We start from the raw sequence: 17,132 nt of genomic DNA, 5'->3' as shown, positions 1-17,132 counted from the left end.
TAAAGTGTACTTCAAAGCAAAGTATGTTTATGCATTATAAAAGTGTTCTTGTTTACCAAAATCTTTTAAGTTGGCAACTGGTCTTGCAGTTGACACCAACTCAAAAGTTTTTATATTTACCAGAGAGCAGAAAATTGATGGAAAGCCGCACAGAAGTCTCCTGAGGATTCCGTGTGTGCAAGAAACCTGCAGGTTGACAGCTCATTATATGGACCACAGTGACTGACAGCAATCCTACAGTTTTCCTAAAAGAATTGAAATTAGTCCATTTGTGTAATGCGTGATGATTATTTTCTAACTGGATCATGTGGTGTTATGTACATGATTGTGCTGTATAGTTAATGATCAGGCTAAGTTCTTACTGGGTTGAGTAAGGTTTTGTCCCATTAAATCTTGCTTTCTCAACCTAAAATTGTTCCTCTGCAAATCTTTAGGGGTTCCCACTTGCTGATCACTCCGTCTTCCTTTACTCTTTTTGGGGTACAATCAATTTATTTTGATATTGAAGTGACTTGCATCTGAGTGAATAAATGCCAGCTGCAACACTTTGGGTACTGTTCCAGAATTTGTACTCCTGTTACCAAAAAAGGAAGTAAATTCATATGCCATTTTTATATACATCTTAGAACAAAGTTGTGATTGGGGCAATACATCTATGACTTCAAAAGTGATAAAATAGGAGGCTTTTGGAGCATTCCTTTTTCTGCTAAGCCACAACTTCCTTCAAGCTAGGTAATCAAAAGTGCACTTTATATTTACAGCTATCTCCATGATGGAATAAGAACCATGATACTGTGCACAACATAATAGAGATATGTTATTTTTATGATGGTTTTAAGTCTGTTCTTGAGAATGTAATTGCCATTTCTTAATGCAGAAGGCATTTTTTCCTTATATATGTGTATCCTATGTTCTTTGCAGTGCTCCATCACCTGTGGAAAAGGAATGCAGTCACGAGTCATCCAGTGCATGCACAAGATCACAGGAAGGCATGGCAGTGAATGTTTCTCCTCTGAAAAGCCTGCAGCCTACAGACCTTGCCACTTGCAGCCCTGCAATGAAAAAATTAATGTGAACACAATTACATCACCTAGGCTGGGTAAGCAATTGCAACATCATATGAAGATGGCTATTCTAGTCTTGTCCTGCCATTTTCACACGGATAAGTTATGTTTATCCAGCTCTCCTAAGATCAGAATTCTGGCTTCTTTTCACCTCAGCTGTGAAAGCAACATTAATTCTGTGTTCCAGATAACCCATCTGACTACATACAGCTACAACATAGTCTGTGTGTAGGAAGTGTGCTATATGTGAACTATTTGAGAATTATAAATGGATCATATACTGAATCATCCTTATAAGGGTCTAGATTTATGAGGCTCCTGTACTGCTCTGTCCCCAACCCAGCAGGGTTAGGTCACAGGTACTTTTGGATTAAGGAGTAACAGCCGCGCAAGTATGAGTACTTAAGGCAGTGTGAGAAAATAACATAAGACAGCAATAAAAACATTCAAGAATACTGAGGAACATGATACAATAAACAATCAGAATATTCAAGAATACAATAAGAAAAAGAAAGAAATACCTTACACTTATTTGCCAGTCAGGGAACCCAAAAGAGATGATGGCAGAAGGACTCCTTCAAAGACAGTGAATATGCAGCATCTTCTGCCATTCAGGTTTGCATTGAAGTTCTGTCTCAAAGTGGGTTTCTCCAAAGCATAGTTAATCATACGTGTTTTCAATGACCTCATCTCACTTGGTTTTGCCAAGGCCAAAGAGGATGTTTAACTTATCTTGTCCTTAGACTGTTTCACCTACTCCTGCCAAAAATGAGACTATCCCAAGGTCAAGGAGTATTTATTTATACCAGGTGGCAATGACACCATATCCCAGTTTTCAACTGAAAATAAGAAAGATCATCCTACTCTATGCATATGTCACATACCAAGGACAGGACAAAAGAGAGTATAACCCTTTAGTGACTAAAATAAATGCTTGCTTAATTCTGTATTACATACTCAACAATGACATGGGAATATAAATTCTGTGTACCATGCACCTAAGGGAAAGATATACACCACTCTCCAATTTTTCTTTGCCAATCTTCTGTGAAACCATTATCATTACAGTTCGTTAGGTGGTAGATAATATACAAAGATTCTAGGAGAAGATTCTCAAGAATGGGCATCTGTTTTTTGCAGCAAAAATCTAGAAATTCGTTCCATGTTGTTAAGTGATACTGAACCTAATAACTTTCTTAGAGATTTAGCCTTTGTTTCTAAATCCAAAAACACCTTTTGATATTTTAGTTGTATTTCATTCATAGCTAGTTGTTTCATAGCATGTTATCATGTAAATTTTAAAACTTTAAATATGTGGCACCTTTTTGTGCAGCTTGTGGGTTCCACCTTCTTTGGTATCTGGCAGACCTCTTGGGAACATGCATGCTGCAAAACAAAGCAGTAATCTGTGTTTCCAACCACAATTCTGGGACTAGATATTCTTGGAAAATAAAACAATAGCTGCAGCCCAGTGTTATGTGTAGAACTGTGCCCACTTGCCCAGAAAAACAAGGCCAATAACTAAGAGAGCAGGATGTGATAGGCAGCAACCTTATGTATTTTATTTCTGCTAAATGGGTGTTTTGTGATTGGACATGGTTACCATGTCAGCTATTTTCTGAAAGTGGCCATAATATGCTCTCAAAATTTCAAATGTGCAAACCAACCAGAAAGGTTGAGGATCCCTATTTAATATAGAGACATACTGATATCTCTGACTTTGTTTTATTTCACAGCTGCCTTAACATTCAAGTGTCTGGGAGACCAATGGACTGTATATTGCAGAGTGATACGAGAGAAGAACCTGTGTCAGGACATGAGGTGGTATCAGCGTTGCTGTGAAACATGCAGGGACTTTTATGCACAGAAGATGCAGCAGAGGAGTTGACCCGTAGCAGGCAGGCTCATGGGCTTTCAGCTTTTCACGATCACGTTATTTATAAACCCACACACGCTTCTTCAGACCAAATAGTATCAAATTACATATAATTTAATCAAAGTAATTTATTTTTGCCTGCCAAGACATTTTTTTTAAATGGTTAAATAGCTTTTGTTTTGGTTTTATGCTCAGAGTTTCCATAATTAAATTTTATATGAATTATTTTGGATACAGTTATGAGAAGTTTTTCTAAAAATACTATTTTAAATGTTTATATTCAATAGGGTAAGCAGCTGTTTTGGCATCCTTGCCATCCAAAAGAGAATTAGTGCAGTACTATACACACAGGTAAGCTTGCTAGTCTTGATCAGCTGAAATCAAAGGGACTTAAGCCTACTGAACTGCTTACTGCATTGGATAATGAACCATCATGTTACCCTGAATTTATTTTCTATTTAGGTGAATAGTATTGCTGTATATGGAAATGAAGTCCTCTTTATTTTATTTTTTTAATATTTTGGTGCTCAGATTCAGATTGACTTCAGAAGTTTTGCAACAGGTTTTGGAAACCAATTCATACTTTTTCAAGGGCCACATGTAACATAAACTGTTCTTGGAGATGTATTTATGTAGCAAATGTTAACACTTGACTCAGCACTTCCATGAATATAGTCAGTTTCCTAGGCTAAGTTTTCATCTATCATTTCACCAAGATAATCCCAAGAGTCAATTATGGGTAATTTTCATCGACCCTCTGCATAGTTTTATATATTTTCTGTTTGAATGCACTCCGGAGATTGTTGGAACACCCTAAGTTTGTAAGAGCTCTCTGTGCCCTTAGAGACATTCTATAGGAAATGATCTACTGTAATTTATAAATTTTTATATCGAAATCAGACAAAAATGGCAAAGTAGGCATTTTAATCATGTGAACATATACTTGAACACAAGTACTGAAGCAGTTAAACACTGTAAAGATTTACACTGAATCTCTGTTGCACTGCTTTATGTAATGTAGAAAAACCACCTTTCTAAAACTTGTAACATCTTTTGAAAGAAGTCTGTGCTGTTTTAACCTGTCATTTGCTTTTAAGTAGACCAAGCAAAAGGACGGTACCTAACCTGCAGTGTTCACGTGTAATCTCTTGGACTTTTACCAGTGGAAGAAACCTAATGCTTAAGATGAATTGGGCTACATTTTCAGGTTTAAAATAGTTAATTCTGTGATAAATTGTTTTCATTAAAAAAAAACTTTATTAAAAATATAACTTTTACAAGTTTGTGAAATGTGAACAAAACACTTTCCTTATGAGACACTATTGTACATGATCACTTGATTTTTACATTTTCAATAAATATAATTAGAGATGTATAAATATATATTTTTATAAACTTGGTTTATATACATTTTCATATTCCGAAATGTTTGTTTCCTGTTCATAATAAAATCAGAAGAAAGAGTGAGTGAGAAAAAATGCAGACATTGAACAGCAGAAACTGCCTTATTTTGAATTATACTAGTGGTTCAGACCCAGAATTACTACCAGAATTGAGTGGAAATAATGATTAAAGAACCATAGATAATTCTGCTTTCCAATCATGTATGTTTTAACTGTAAGGTCTGTTTCTCTACTATTGTGTTAAAGTGCTGTCCATTCATCTTTAAATGAGCTAAAAACTATAGCAGTGTGAAATTTGCTGCCTCTGTTGCTGATACATATCCTGCCTGTACTGCATCTCTCCTGAATCACACCCGGTGGTGCCGTCCTGGTTATGTGTGTGCAGCACCTGATACGCAAAGCAGTGGTTGATTCCTCTAGCTATGCTGCTCTCCTTCTTCAGCATGTCACTACCTGATGGGAAAAGCATCTCCCAGTCGCAACACTGCCATAAAAATGGGGCAAACCTGACTGTAAGACTTTGGTATCTTTAGACTCCTTCTCTTCTTCCTGCACCCTGTTCTGTTAAATACCAAGCTGAATAAAGCAAAAACCAACATATCCAAGTCATGAAAGGAGCTGAGTTACAAGCCCCACTATTCTATACTTCCTTGCCTTTCTTTATATAGGTAACAAATGGTAACTTCTAGATTCCTCCATGTTCTGTTCAGGAGTTCATTTGGGAGTAAGAGGTTAGTCCCATTTCAATGTTATACTGTTTCAGGTGATTATGCAATTTCACTATTACATTATTTCAAGCCCGCCAAGTAGTTGTCTTCATGTTTCATGCACTGCTGTGTCTGATTCTAGGAAAATAATATCAGGGTGGCAGCATCAACACTGCCTCGGGACCAGAAGAAAGAAATGTGCATGCCCACATCAGCCTGAAATGACTACTAAACACTTCACTGATCCCATCTCCTAACTTCACTTCTGACATACTGGGTGGCCAAAGTGTAGCAATTTTTTTTTCACCTTGCAGTTATTGTTGGATGCTGTCGGCTTAATAGGGAAAATATTGTGTATTATGAGTACAGCTAAGGATGGCTTGATCCTATCTCATTCATGACATGGAATGAGATGAAGGCATTGCATGACAGAAAAAAGTTACAGGGGCATGTTTGTACCATGGTTGGGTGCAGTTGGGGAAAGGAATATAGAAGATTCTGCAAGCAAAACCTACCCTAATCTACGTTTGTCTCATGTCCTGTAAAGCTTTAATACCTAAATATTTTATTTATTTATGTAATATAATTGTACACCACTCAACTCCCAATGACTCTGAGCAGTTTACAGAAAACATGAAAAACTATTAAACAATAACAACAATAAAGGAAAAAATAGAAGATTTTGCAAAGATGGCAGAACTTGGCAACAGGAAACATTCCCACTCCTCAAAGGGGGCTACACCTCTCCTAGCCAAAGCCTTGAGCAAAGAGGCCCTCCAAAACATCAGCAGGGTGGCAGCCACCTGGATCTTGGGAGAAAGCTCATTCCATAGGCCAGGGGCTGCAACAGAATAGGTGTGCTTCCACGTCTCAGTAGATGGCATTCTTTAATCAGAGGAACCCATAATGCCCTAACCTTGCTGAATTGAAGCAGCCAGGCAGATACTAGGAGAGAGAGGTGGTCCCTCAAATAGCTGGCCCTATGCCATTTTTATTTATTTATTTTTTAAAATATAATCTTATTTCAGAAATGACCATGGGAAGGGAGAGCCAATGATATCAAAACGTTGGGCATTTTTACATGTGTGCAAGGTGACACAAGCTAGAAGGGAGTGGGCCTTAGATCACTTTTTTTAAATAAGAATTTTACTAAATTTCAGAAAAAAGATAAAAGTTACAGAAAAACAAAAAACTACAAAGGGAAAAAACCTGAAATGTGAAGACAATTTTTTTTTAGAAATGAAAGGAGGTGACTTCCGACTTTAAACAGCAAGGATATACAACAGTTCCATAATCAATCCTTTATATTAAACTGAGATCACATTTCTATAAATCATTCCATTGTTGTTTATTCGTTCAGTTGCTTCCGACTCTTCGTGACTTCATGGACCAGCCCACGCCAGAGCTTCCTGTCGGTCGTCAACACCCCCAGCTCCCCCAGGGATGAGTCCGTCACCTCTAGAATATCATCCATCCACCTTGCCCTTGGTTGCCCCCTCTTCCTTTTGCCTTCCACTCTCCCTAGCATCAGCACCTTCTCCAGGGCATCCTGTCTTCTCATTATGTGGCCAAAGTATTTCAGTTTTGCCTTTAATATCATTCCCTCAAGTGAGCAGTCTGGCTTTATTTCCTGGAGTATGGACTGGTTTGATCTTCTTGCAGTCCAAGGCACTCTCAGAATTTTCCTCCAACACCACAGTTCCAAAGCAAAATCATTCCATAAGCACATTATAAAAATTACTAAATACAATTGCTCCCTCACCTTATATTACAAGGGAAAAAATACAAAATTCCTAATTAACTCCCCCCCCCAAAATAGCAACTACTTAATTATTTCCTTCTCACTACTATTCAACACATTCCTGTTTACTATAATAAAAAACAAAGTAAAAAAAAATTAAACTGTCTACCATTATAGTTAATAATACAACAATTATAAAAAGCCAAACTAATACTTAATCCCAATCTTTAAAGGTAAATAAAATCATCCAGAACCTAAAGACCATCCAGATATATACAGTATTCTTATCCCCTTACCCCACTTCAAAATAGACCAAAGCATTTACATATCTCCATAACAAACAGATCATTTTTCTTGAAAAAAATCAAACAGCCCAACTACTCCCTTCAGGAACACAGACTTTTCTTCAAACAACCTCCTACAACATTCCATCCAAAGATCAGTTCCTCTCATGGCTTGCAGCTCGATCTCTCCTTTAAATTTCTTCACCTCAGCATTGCAATCTTCACCCAGCATTTCAACAGAAGACCCGATCACACTCTTAGAAGAAATATTTCTGTCGCTGTTGAATTCCTCAATTTCAGCCACGGCATCCCCAACCAGATGACACATTTTAGAACTCCTATCTTCTACAATGCTCTGAATGTCTTGCATAATAGCTTGGCAAGAATCAGAAAGAATCTGCTTAATATCTTGGTGAAAATCAGAGAAAGTCTGATTGAAATCCTCCATGTCTCACACAGTAGATTATGGCGCCCCCTAGGTACATTTACCAGCAAAAGTGAAAGATGATAATGTCCAAACTGAGTTTACATTCTTGAAGCAAGATAACAGAGAGTTCCCAGGGAAAGTTGCAGCAGGAAAATAAAAGTTCAAAACAGCAGATTCCACATTTAGGAAAAAGCTAAAATACTCTCAACCCTCAATATTTAAATAGAAAGCAAAGTCCAGAACTTAAAAAGAATTTTGAAGGAAAGGTTAATCACAAAAATAATGATAAACACTAAGAGAAACGGTTCTCCTTGTTATAGAAAGCCTCTCTTAGGGCACATATACTTAAAAAAAAATAAATTGGGTGCTTTAGAAATGGGGTGGCTGGACTTAATGTCCCTTTAAGGCTACAACGTGGTTTGGAAATGATGACATCCCAGCCTCCTGGCAAGCTCTTACTGATCTGTGGGGTGATTCCAAGCCTTTTCCTGTCTCTGGAAAAAATGCTCCAGGGCTTCAGGAAAAACCTGCCTGAGTCTCCCCCCCCCCCCCGCCAAATGCCATGGTGTCAGTTAGCCCACGGAGTTCGCAGGCACCGCTGTTCAGTCAGCCATGTTCCCACCGGAAGTCCAGGCCTTAGATCACTGAATCATGTCCACACCTGGTTTATTTGTCCTAAGTCAACCTTTTTTTTTTTCAATCCCAACCAAGGGGAAGCATTAATTACTGCTTTCCTTTTTGTGGTGTGGCCAGAGCAACCATTTATTTATTATATTTTAATGAAGATTTGTTCTGGCTACAAGAAGAACTCAGTAACTAAGCATTCACAACCACTAAATGGAACAGGAATTCCATATTCAGGACACTCATACCTACAACATAACAGACAGCAGTTAGCCAGCTGGTTTAAAAGGATCATGCATGGATAAGCTTATAACTTTGCTGAGTATTGAATGCAACTCATGTGCTCTTGTCCATGGGAAGAGGCACCCATATATTTTGGCAATGCATGCATATATTTAAGGCTATATTATGTTATGTTGAATTACTTTACTTCCGCTCCTGATTGTGAAAGAGCAGTTAGCCACAAAAGGTTAGCTCCATATAAAAGAAAAGCCCAAAGTAATTAATATAATTACAGAAAATTGATCTATTTTGTGCTCTCACCACAGCTGTCCTGCAATGCAACCCAATGATCAGAACAGTCTGATGCTCAGAAAAATCATGGAAAAGGAAAGATGGCTAAGCCATCTGAAGAGCCTTTCAAGTGTAGGTTGAAAGCAACATGAAAAGGGTCACCAAATGTCTGTTATAAAACATAATTGTGTAAATGTTAAAATTTAGCAGCAGAATCTGGCAATGTGATATGGTATTTAGTTAGGTGATGCAGTGCATTTGCCTATGATGATGACTCCTCTCTCAAAGCCATATTAGACCTAATAAGGAACTCTCTTTTGTGTGGTATTTAGTTTCCATCTTGTAGAAAGGTCATATGCCATGTCAGTTTGCAATCTGGGTTACATCAACATCGCGCTGCAATTCAAAGCACTTTCCCCTGCTTGCTACAGAAAATTCAGCCTTCTTAGTTAAATTGGCTGAGTTTAGTTATCTTAAACTTTTAAACCCCAGAATGCTACATAAGGGTACTGCTGCTGTAGATTCAAATCATCCACCCAGGTACAGAGAACCACATTTGATAGGCCCCTTTATAGCTTTCCCTGCAGTTTGTGCAGGCAGTAGAAAATGAGCTTGCTTAGCATCCAAAAAGGTCAGTTACAATTTCAAGTACCAGAAAAGCCCTATCTTTGTTCACTTAATTAATTATAGAAAGCAATACTAGCTGCTCGGAGGAATAACTTGCATTCACTAAAAGGTAAGGGAGAAAGATGGATTTCTCTGCATTGCCGAACAATAACAAGCCCGATAAATTCCTTCAGCTAGATGTGAAGTCCTTAGCAAAAACATCAGCCTTCTTACAAACCTGGCTGGCAAATTTTCCAGAAGCACCTTTTCCTGAAGAACAGAAGTGGCACAATCGAGTCTATTCACAGGTAAGTAGCTTAAGTTCCAGACTTGGTTCTAATTTGACATAATGAGGCACTGTTGTCATGGAAGCAGAGTTTCCAAACAGAGGTTCTGTATCTTTTGGCTGTTATCCACAGGCTTCCTCTGCCCAGCATTGCTCCTGTGCTTTTGACAAAAGAGTTCAATAACAGAATAAATGCAAGGCAATAGTGTCACAGAACATTTTGTGTTTAATCTAAGGGAAACAACTAAAAGCGAGGAACTATTTTGTTCCTCAGTTGCTACAAAATAATCATCAACTCTCTTCTCTTTTTTTTTCTTCCCCCCCTCCCCCCACAACTGACAGGGCTATTTTTTTGGTAGAGAAATGTTTTAAATTAGTAAAGAAAAGATGATAGGGAGGAGAAGTATTGTCAAAGTAGAGGGTTTGGTGGTGATGGTGTTCAGCAATCTCACTTGAATTGTATGAGTACCGAACCCAGGCGAAGAATCCTGCTTTCAAAACTTCTGTGTGTGTCCTGAACCTGTAATGCTCAGGTTTGCAGCCACCCTTGTGATCTTTTGTTGTTCCAGTGCTTGCCAGACTGCTGAATACTCTACATTAGAGCAGGTGAACAAGATGGCCCTGCTGTGTGCTAAGGGCCATCAAGCACAATGTAAGAATTTTCTTACAATGAAACATCCTTCAGTATGCATACGAAGCCAAACTTTCCACCTACTGTAGATATGTTGGCATCTTGTCTTCTCCTGCCATATTTTCATGGATTTTTACCTGTAGCAAGGTTCTACTCTTTTGGCTTAACCCAAGTTCTTTTTAAGAGCTGTACTAATAGCTGGATTTTATATTTTTGAAAATGGAATCTTGAATACGAAGGAATCCAGAATTATCTGTTTTGTGTTGTTGTTTTTTTCACTCCAGCAATCCTCGCTACAATCTGAAATCATTCTAGTATCTCCTAATGCCTAATACTGTAATTGCAATTTCTTTCCATGTTTCATCTCAAGACTATGCAGACTTAATTATTTCTTTTGTTTGTTTTATTTTTCTTCTCATAATGCCTATCTGTCTTTCATGTCTGATGAAGAGTTCTTGAAGGCTTGCATATTGTTCATGATCTTAAGTTGGCCAATTAAAGGTATTATCCTAATCATGAATTTAAAAAAGAAACAAGAAAGAAAACACTACTAGGCATCTATACTATAGAAATGTGTCAGCCCAATAAAGTACACCATACTAAGAACCCAATGCCATATGGGTTAGGACTACTTTTATTGTAACAGCTATAGTAAATAATCTTGTAAGTCTGGATGTACTTCCACCTCCCTCACTCTACCTTCATGTGAACCAAGGAGGGGCTTGTCTAAGATTTTCTCAGGTTATTTTCTTGCCCCAGGCTCAAGACCCACTTATCTGACAGTTGCCTTATTTATTTATTTGTTTGTTTGTTTGTTTGTTTGTTTATTATCCCACCTTGGTAGCAGCTCTTCTTCCTGTCCTTCAAGGCCATTCCCATGCCCTCTAGATATGAAATAAAATAGAAAGATGTTCCAGAATTGTCAAAATTACCTATATTAACTAAGTAATGGGATTCACTGATTTCAGCAGGATTTACTTCAAAATAAATATGCATAGAATTTTAGCCTAATTTTTAAAACTTTTTTTACTATTAAAAATAAAGATAAATTAATAAGATTACAAGTTCTAGGTATTAAATATCATGCATGCCATATGTAGAACAAATGGCCAATGATGAACAGTATGTTGGTTTTAGGAGAAATGAGGTTAAGGGTTCATTAGTACCAGTGTGTGTTTTGTGTCAAAAAGAATGTGAATAATGACCCAGGTCCTGGGCTCATTAAATCTTGAGGGTAAGCTAGATTTTCTGCCTATGCATTTTTTTTTAAAAGAGTTGCTTCTTAACACTCACTGCCTCACATAAGGCTGTATATGAGAGACTATCAGGATGTTACTTCATTCAGATTAATATGTCCATGTGTGCTTATTTGTTCTTCATCTAGAAGTTAAGTTCCATTCTCTATAGAGGTGGAAGTATAGGTACTTATCAACATGGTAAGTAACTTCCATTTCAAACCAGTATGTTTTCACCCAATGCTTTTTTAATCGTACTCTACCAGATATCAGAGGGTAAAATAATCCACAAATAATGCTAAATTTAGCTGAGTTTTCTCCCAGTGCTGTGCAAAACCATATGCACACAACTGTTTCATCTTATCCAACTATCCATACATGAATAGCACTTGGATGTTGGAGCTCTAATACAAAAACATTGTTAATATAACTAAGATATGGTAATTAGTTTGGAATAAGTTTACTCTTAATTATAAGGTTTTCCAAAGAACTTTCAACGTTTTAGCCAAATCAATTTCCCACATTTTAAATGTAAGTATTCCAACAAAAGGTTTACTGTTTATGGCCTTGGGCCCTGAACCACAGTTGAAATTACTCCAATGCACATTTACATGTAAAAATAATTAAAGATTTCTAGGAACAAATGCTGTGCAGCTGTTTGACATAAAAATGGTAAAGTTCTCCAGGAAGTGATAGCATCCTAGTTTTACTGGGCAGAATGGTATTATTTTATTGGCTTTATACAAATACATGGTGCAACTGTATTTGAAATATCATACCAAACATGGGGGACTGCACCTCAAAAAAAGAACTGGAACTAGAAGGTATTTTTATGTAGTGTTGTGTAGTGGTTAAGGTGTTGAACTAGGAGCAGGGAGTCCTGAGTTCCAGTCAGCCTGTCACACTGTCAACCCAACCAATCTCACAGTTTTGTTGATGGGGGAAAAAAAATAAAAGGAGAGAACACTTTTTATGCTGTCTTGAGTTCTTGAATGAAAGGCAAATCAAATCCAGAGAATGAATGACCAGTGTTAAGGTAGGTCAGTATTATTATCAAGTCTGGGAGTGTTCTGAACACAGAGCTCCTGGAAGAAAGGAAGGATATAAATCTAAAAAGAAAAAAAATAGTAATTATTTATCAGAATACTGATAAATTGGCCTGTAAACACTGCTTATTCTAAAATAAAAGTTCTATATAAACACATATTCAAATAAATATTGAGAGTGCTAGTTTGGTGTACTGGTTAAACCATCAGATTAGAAACCAGGAGACTGTGAGTTCTAGTCCTGCCTTAGGCACAAAGCCAGCTGGGTAACTTCGGGCCAGTCATTTTCTCTTAGCCCTAGGAAGAAGGCAATGGCAAACCACTTCCAAAAATGCCACTAAGAAAACTGTACAGACTAGTTCAGGCAGTCGCCAGGAGTCAATACTGCCTTGATGGCACATATACATGCTGGTTGAGCCACTGTCGCTGAGATGTAAAAGGTTAAGTACAGTCAGCCCTTCACTTGGCACTGAAATAAAACCAGTCTGATCTCCTGAGAGAAATGCATTGGCATCCCATAATTTGGATGCCAATGCCAAGAAGGTTGTCTCTTGGGTCTCCTTCTTAATGTACAGCTCTCAGTGAGGGAATGCAAAGTAGATCTCCCTAGGTGGAGCTCAATTTGGGATGGGGGTGGGTGACATACAGGAAAGATATACAGATAGAATTCCATAAAGGGCTACTAATTTAACTGGGGACTTTGAGCAGTTCCACTCTGGAATGGGCTACAGTGTTTAGGGCTTTTTAGTTTAGAAAAAAGGCTAGCTCAGAGGCACATCATCATCATGGAGGCATGGAGACACTTGATAGGTGTCAAGCCAAACTATGCATGGCATAGAGAAATGCTGATGAATCCAGGAAGTTGCAAGTAAATACCCTTCCTTGAAGTGAGTCCACTGGAGAGTGACTGCCAAGCACTGCAAGAAGATGGGGACTCTGTTCCTGCCAATATGCTTTGCGAAGTACCCCTTAAAATACCTACTTCAGCCAGAATTACAAATTAGTGCTTTGAAGTATTTGTTCTGCATCCTGTCTTCATACCAATTTTAATCTGAATGCCATGAGTGGTTGCTTCATCATAGGCAAGGCTTCTCTCTTATTAAAGAGTCATTCATATTTGTCCAATAGTTTGACCCAATTATAAGGAGAAAGAAGTGGTATTGTTTCCCTCAAGAGTATCTTTTCAGCACCACTGACTGATCATTTCTCTGAAGTAATTTCTCTCAGACTACATCCTGAGCATAAGGCTGATCTTTAGGGAGCTGAATAATGGCCCTCTTTTATTGTGTGTATTTTCTAGAGAGAAAAGAAAAACATCCAGGAACAGCCTGTTTGGCAACTGGCCCCACTTCACCCAGCAATGATTGACAAAGCTCTTGGAAAGCATGTCACAGCTGTCACTTTGAAATCTACCATCAAAAGCAACCCTCTCTATGATGGGGTCCTTGCTGATGATAGTTGGGAGAAAAGGAGAAATAACCCATCGTGGACGGTCCAAGATTATGACAGGCATTCCCTCAACTCTAGCCTGCCTTACTATCTAAAGGTACAATTCCCACTATTACAGGGACATCATCTGGGATTCTATGCAACTGAGGAGTGAGGGGAAGAAAGCACAATTACAGAATAAAATAGAAAAGTGAAGCAAAATGATAGTCTTGGGAACGGGGCATACTATCCATTTGTCCCTTTGGAGGTCAAAAGGTTAGGCAAGATGGCCTATCTTTCACTTCAAAGGATCTGTCAAAGGGAATGGACAGTATTTCTCAACGTGGCTTTGTAAGGCGTCAGGAAGCAAGGGTCTGTTGACATGATACTGGTTTTCACCACTAGCAACCTGAAAGTATAGTATTACCACTAACTCCATGATAGTTTTGTTTAGTATTTAGTTACAACAGTACTCAGAAATATATTCAAGGACAGAAAGCAATGTTTGTGGTTTCATTTCCTTTTGTTTACATTTAATTAACATTAAAATTAAATACAATTTATATGATTACTCCTACAGATAAAATAATTTCCCCTTTTATTGTCTCATACATTACAATTTAGTGAAATTTTTGGAAGATCCCTCAAGATTTGGAGTGGGGGGGCGAAGTGACTATACATCTCTGCTTCAAGAATGCAATGTTTAGTTAAGAATGTGAAGGAAAAAATAGACTGAAACTATAGTATAATATTTTTCCCCACTTTTTCCAAATGCTACCAAAGTTGATGCAATTTTTTTGAAACCATGTTTGGGATCCACTCAAAGCAACATATTTCTTGAAATGGAGTCGACAGACATGTAGCCTTGTTCTATACGTATGCATATTGATGTCATCAAGCAGGAAAGAAGTTGGGTGACTTCTCTAGATATTATGATCATGGTGAACCAAATACTTTCTTATGGTTGATGATACTTCATCTTTTGAATTTTTTTCTTAGAAAAATTTGTTTTATTTGCCCTTAAAATCTTCTGAGATTGAGAGAAGAAGAAGCCTTTTAATTGACCCAGACCATTTAGATTTTTTTCAAGTTGCAGATTTTAACTTCCTTTGTGGTTTAGCCTTAGAATTTAATTATTTGTACTTTTAAAAAAGAAAAACAAGGAAAGGGGAAGGGGAAGGGGAAGGGGAAGAATTCCTTCTATAGAAGAAGCTTCTTTATATGAAGCAAAAGCAAACAAAGAAACCCAATGAAATGTGTTTAATTCTTTTTTTTATTATTATTATTGTAGCTCATTTGTGAGTCTCCAAGCTAAGACTGGGTTTTAGTGTTTTGCAAATAAATCAGCAATTAATAGAGCATCTGCCCTATGCCTCTCTTTGGACAGATTTCAACAGAAGAGAATATAAGTAGCTCAGGGTTGAACTGTGGAGTCCTTGGTGCTCTCTGAGCTTGGTTATCTGCTAGTGATGATGTTACCTAGTTTGGTTATGAAACATCTGCAAACAACCAAGCTCAGAGGGCACCAAGGACTCGATGGCTAAAACATTCTTGTTCATCTAGCCCAGGATTAGCAATCCATGTCCTATTAATTCCATGCTGTTTTCTCAGCTCTTCTGTGACTTCTGTAGCCCCCGCCCCCATATGCATCCAGTAGAAACAATGATTACATCATTATGTAACAGTGTTCTTGTAAATGATACAAAGTCTTCATTCATGTCAGTTGTACGATGAAATGCATTTGCATTTGACATATATGTGATGTCACTTGACCCTTTTCCCCCTGTGGAAGCCCATCCCTTCAAGATAACTCCATCAAAATTCAATGTGATTTTTCATTCTTTTTTAAAAACAGACAACAGTTCAATAGCTGCATTACTGCATTACCTATTTACTGAAGATAGAAATGAAAAGAGATATGTGAAAAAAGGGGGGTCTCCACTGAAACTAGCGCACTGTGGCTAAGTTGTTCATGGATCTGAAAGGTAAAAAAAGTTATCAAAACAGTGTAGCCCACAAATACAAACAGGTTATCCACCCCACCCCACCCCATCTGAAACACAAGGCAGAGAGACAGTGTGATTTTATGGCCATGGCTAAATCAGTTACTGCATGTATGTTGCATTCAGGAAGGGGAATGTGATTCATTAATAAGTATGCAGTGATAGCCAAATTGTATCCAATTGTGGTCCATGCCTAAGAAAATTCAAATTAATTTTCTTGTAGGAAAATCCAAATGATTTACAGTACTGGATGGAAGATGTTTACACTCCAGGATATGATACCTTGTTGAAAAAGAAAGAGAGAGAAGGAAACCGTTCCAGATGCTGTCTTATCCTGTTCCTTATATTGCTAGCTGGCACCATGATAGCTACTGTAACAGCCTGCATCGTATTTATCTGATAAGCCAAATCCAGCTATTAAAGCTTATTGCACAAAACTTTCCTTTTCCTTTTACATTTCTTTTACTAAAATGTTACTACTATTGAGATCAATAAAAGAAGTCAGCTTTGTTTTAATTTAATTCCCATGATTTCAGAAGGAACTAAATGCAACTAACTTAATCTGGGTCCAATTCTCTAATTTGCTTTTCACCAATGATCTTTCACCAATGACCTATAGTAGGGCAATCTAAAATCAACAAGTGATGATGGCTTAAAGCTTACATTTGAGGGAAAACATTGGTTAATGAATCAGTGTAGTATGTATTACCCTACAAACTTTCTTCAGAAATACTTTGGAACTGCAGCTATACAGCAGATGTAAAATGCCCATCTGTCATGTGACTCTAAAGGTATTGATCTGGTTCACACATTGCCTTGAATCATAATGTGGTAGATTTTTTTTTATAAACTATGGCTTAGTGTGCTTTGTGAATCCAAGTAATTGTGGTATATTCAACAGATAACAGTTATACTAAATTTATTTATTTATTATAGCTGTCCATCTCACAAATATGATTCTGGGCAGTGTACAATAACAGTCAGTTAAAACAATTAAAACAGTTAAAAACAATTAGACACAATTACAAATAAAAATAAAACCACAGGAAAAAGAACCAACACCCTACATACAATATAAACATCTCTCAGGCTCCCCATTTCTCTGGGATCCCCAAGCCTGCTGAAATAAACAAGTTTTCAGGGGTTTCCTAAATGCTAGTAGAGTCGGGGCGAACCTCAACTCAGGGCGAATGCAGTTCCACAGGGCGGGTGCCACAGCAGAAAAGTCTTGTCTCCTGGATCCCATCAGATGGAATTC

The 17,132-nt window shown here is 37.6% G+C and overlaps 2 protein-coding genes across 2 annotated transcripts in view; both read left to right on the top strand.

Annotated features, from left to right (window-relative positions):
* ADAMTS19 (ADAM metallopeptidase with thrombospondin type 1 motif 19) overlaps positions 1-4,426 on the top strand; it is a 129,373-nt gene extending 124,947 nt beyond the window's left edge. Inside the window, exons 22-23 of the mRNA XM_063295261.1 lie at positions 922-1,099; positions 2,801-4,426. Coding sequence (XP_063151331.1) covers positions 922-1,099; positions 2,801-2,952 — 330 coding nt within the window. The 3' untranslated portion in view covers positions 2,953-4,426. The remainder of the gene's footprint in view (positions 1-921; positions 1,100-2,800) is intronic.
* A 4,948-nt stretch (positions 4,427-9,374) lies between these two features.
* On the top strand, positions 9,375-16,309 carry MINAR2 (membrane integral NOTCH2 associated receptor 2). Its single transcript, XM_063296725.1, has 3 exons — positions 9,375-9,553; positions 13,744-13,989; positions 16,098-16,309. The coding sequence occupies exons 1-3, from the start codon at positions 9,389-9,391 to the stop codon at positions 16,272-16,274; spliced, it is 588 nt and encodes a 195-aa protein (XP_063152795.1). The 5' UTR covers positions 9,375-9,388; the 3' UTR covers positions 16,275-16,309.
* The last annotated feature ends 823 nt before the right edge of the window (positions 16,310-17,132 follow it).

Source organism: Candoia aspera, chromosome 2 (genome assembly GCF_035149785.1).
Source record: "Candoia aspera isolate rCanAsp1 chromosome 2, rCanAsp1.hap2, whole genome shotgun sequence".
In the NCBI taxonomy this organism is placed as follows: Eukaryota; Metazoa; Chordata; class Lepidosauria; order Squamata; family Boidae; genus Candoia; species Candoia aspera.
Note: the sequence above shows the minus strand (reverse complement) of the source record. Positions and strands in the feature narration are given on the sequence as shown.

Coding starts and splice junctions, on each gene's coding strand:
- MINAR2 (XM_063296725.1), top strand. CDS start 9,389: ATGGATTTCTCTGCATTGCCGAACAATAACAAGCCCGATAAATTCCTT. Junction 9,554..13,743: donor ACAATCGAGTCTATTCACAG/GTAAGTAGCTTA, acceptor TGTATTTTCTAG/AGAGAAAAGAAAAACATCCA. Junction 13,990..16,097: donor GCCTGCCTTACTATCTAAAG/GTACAATTCCCA, acceptor ATTTTCTTGTAG/GAAAATCCAAATGATTTACA.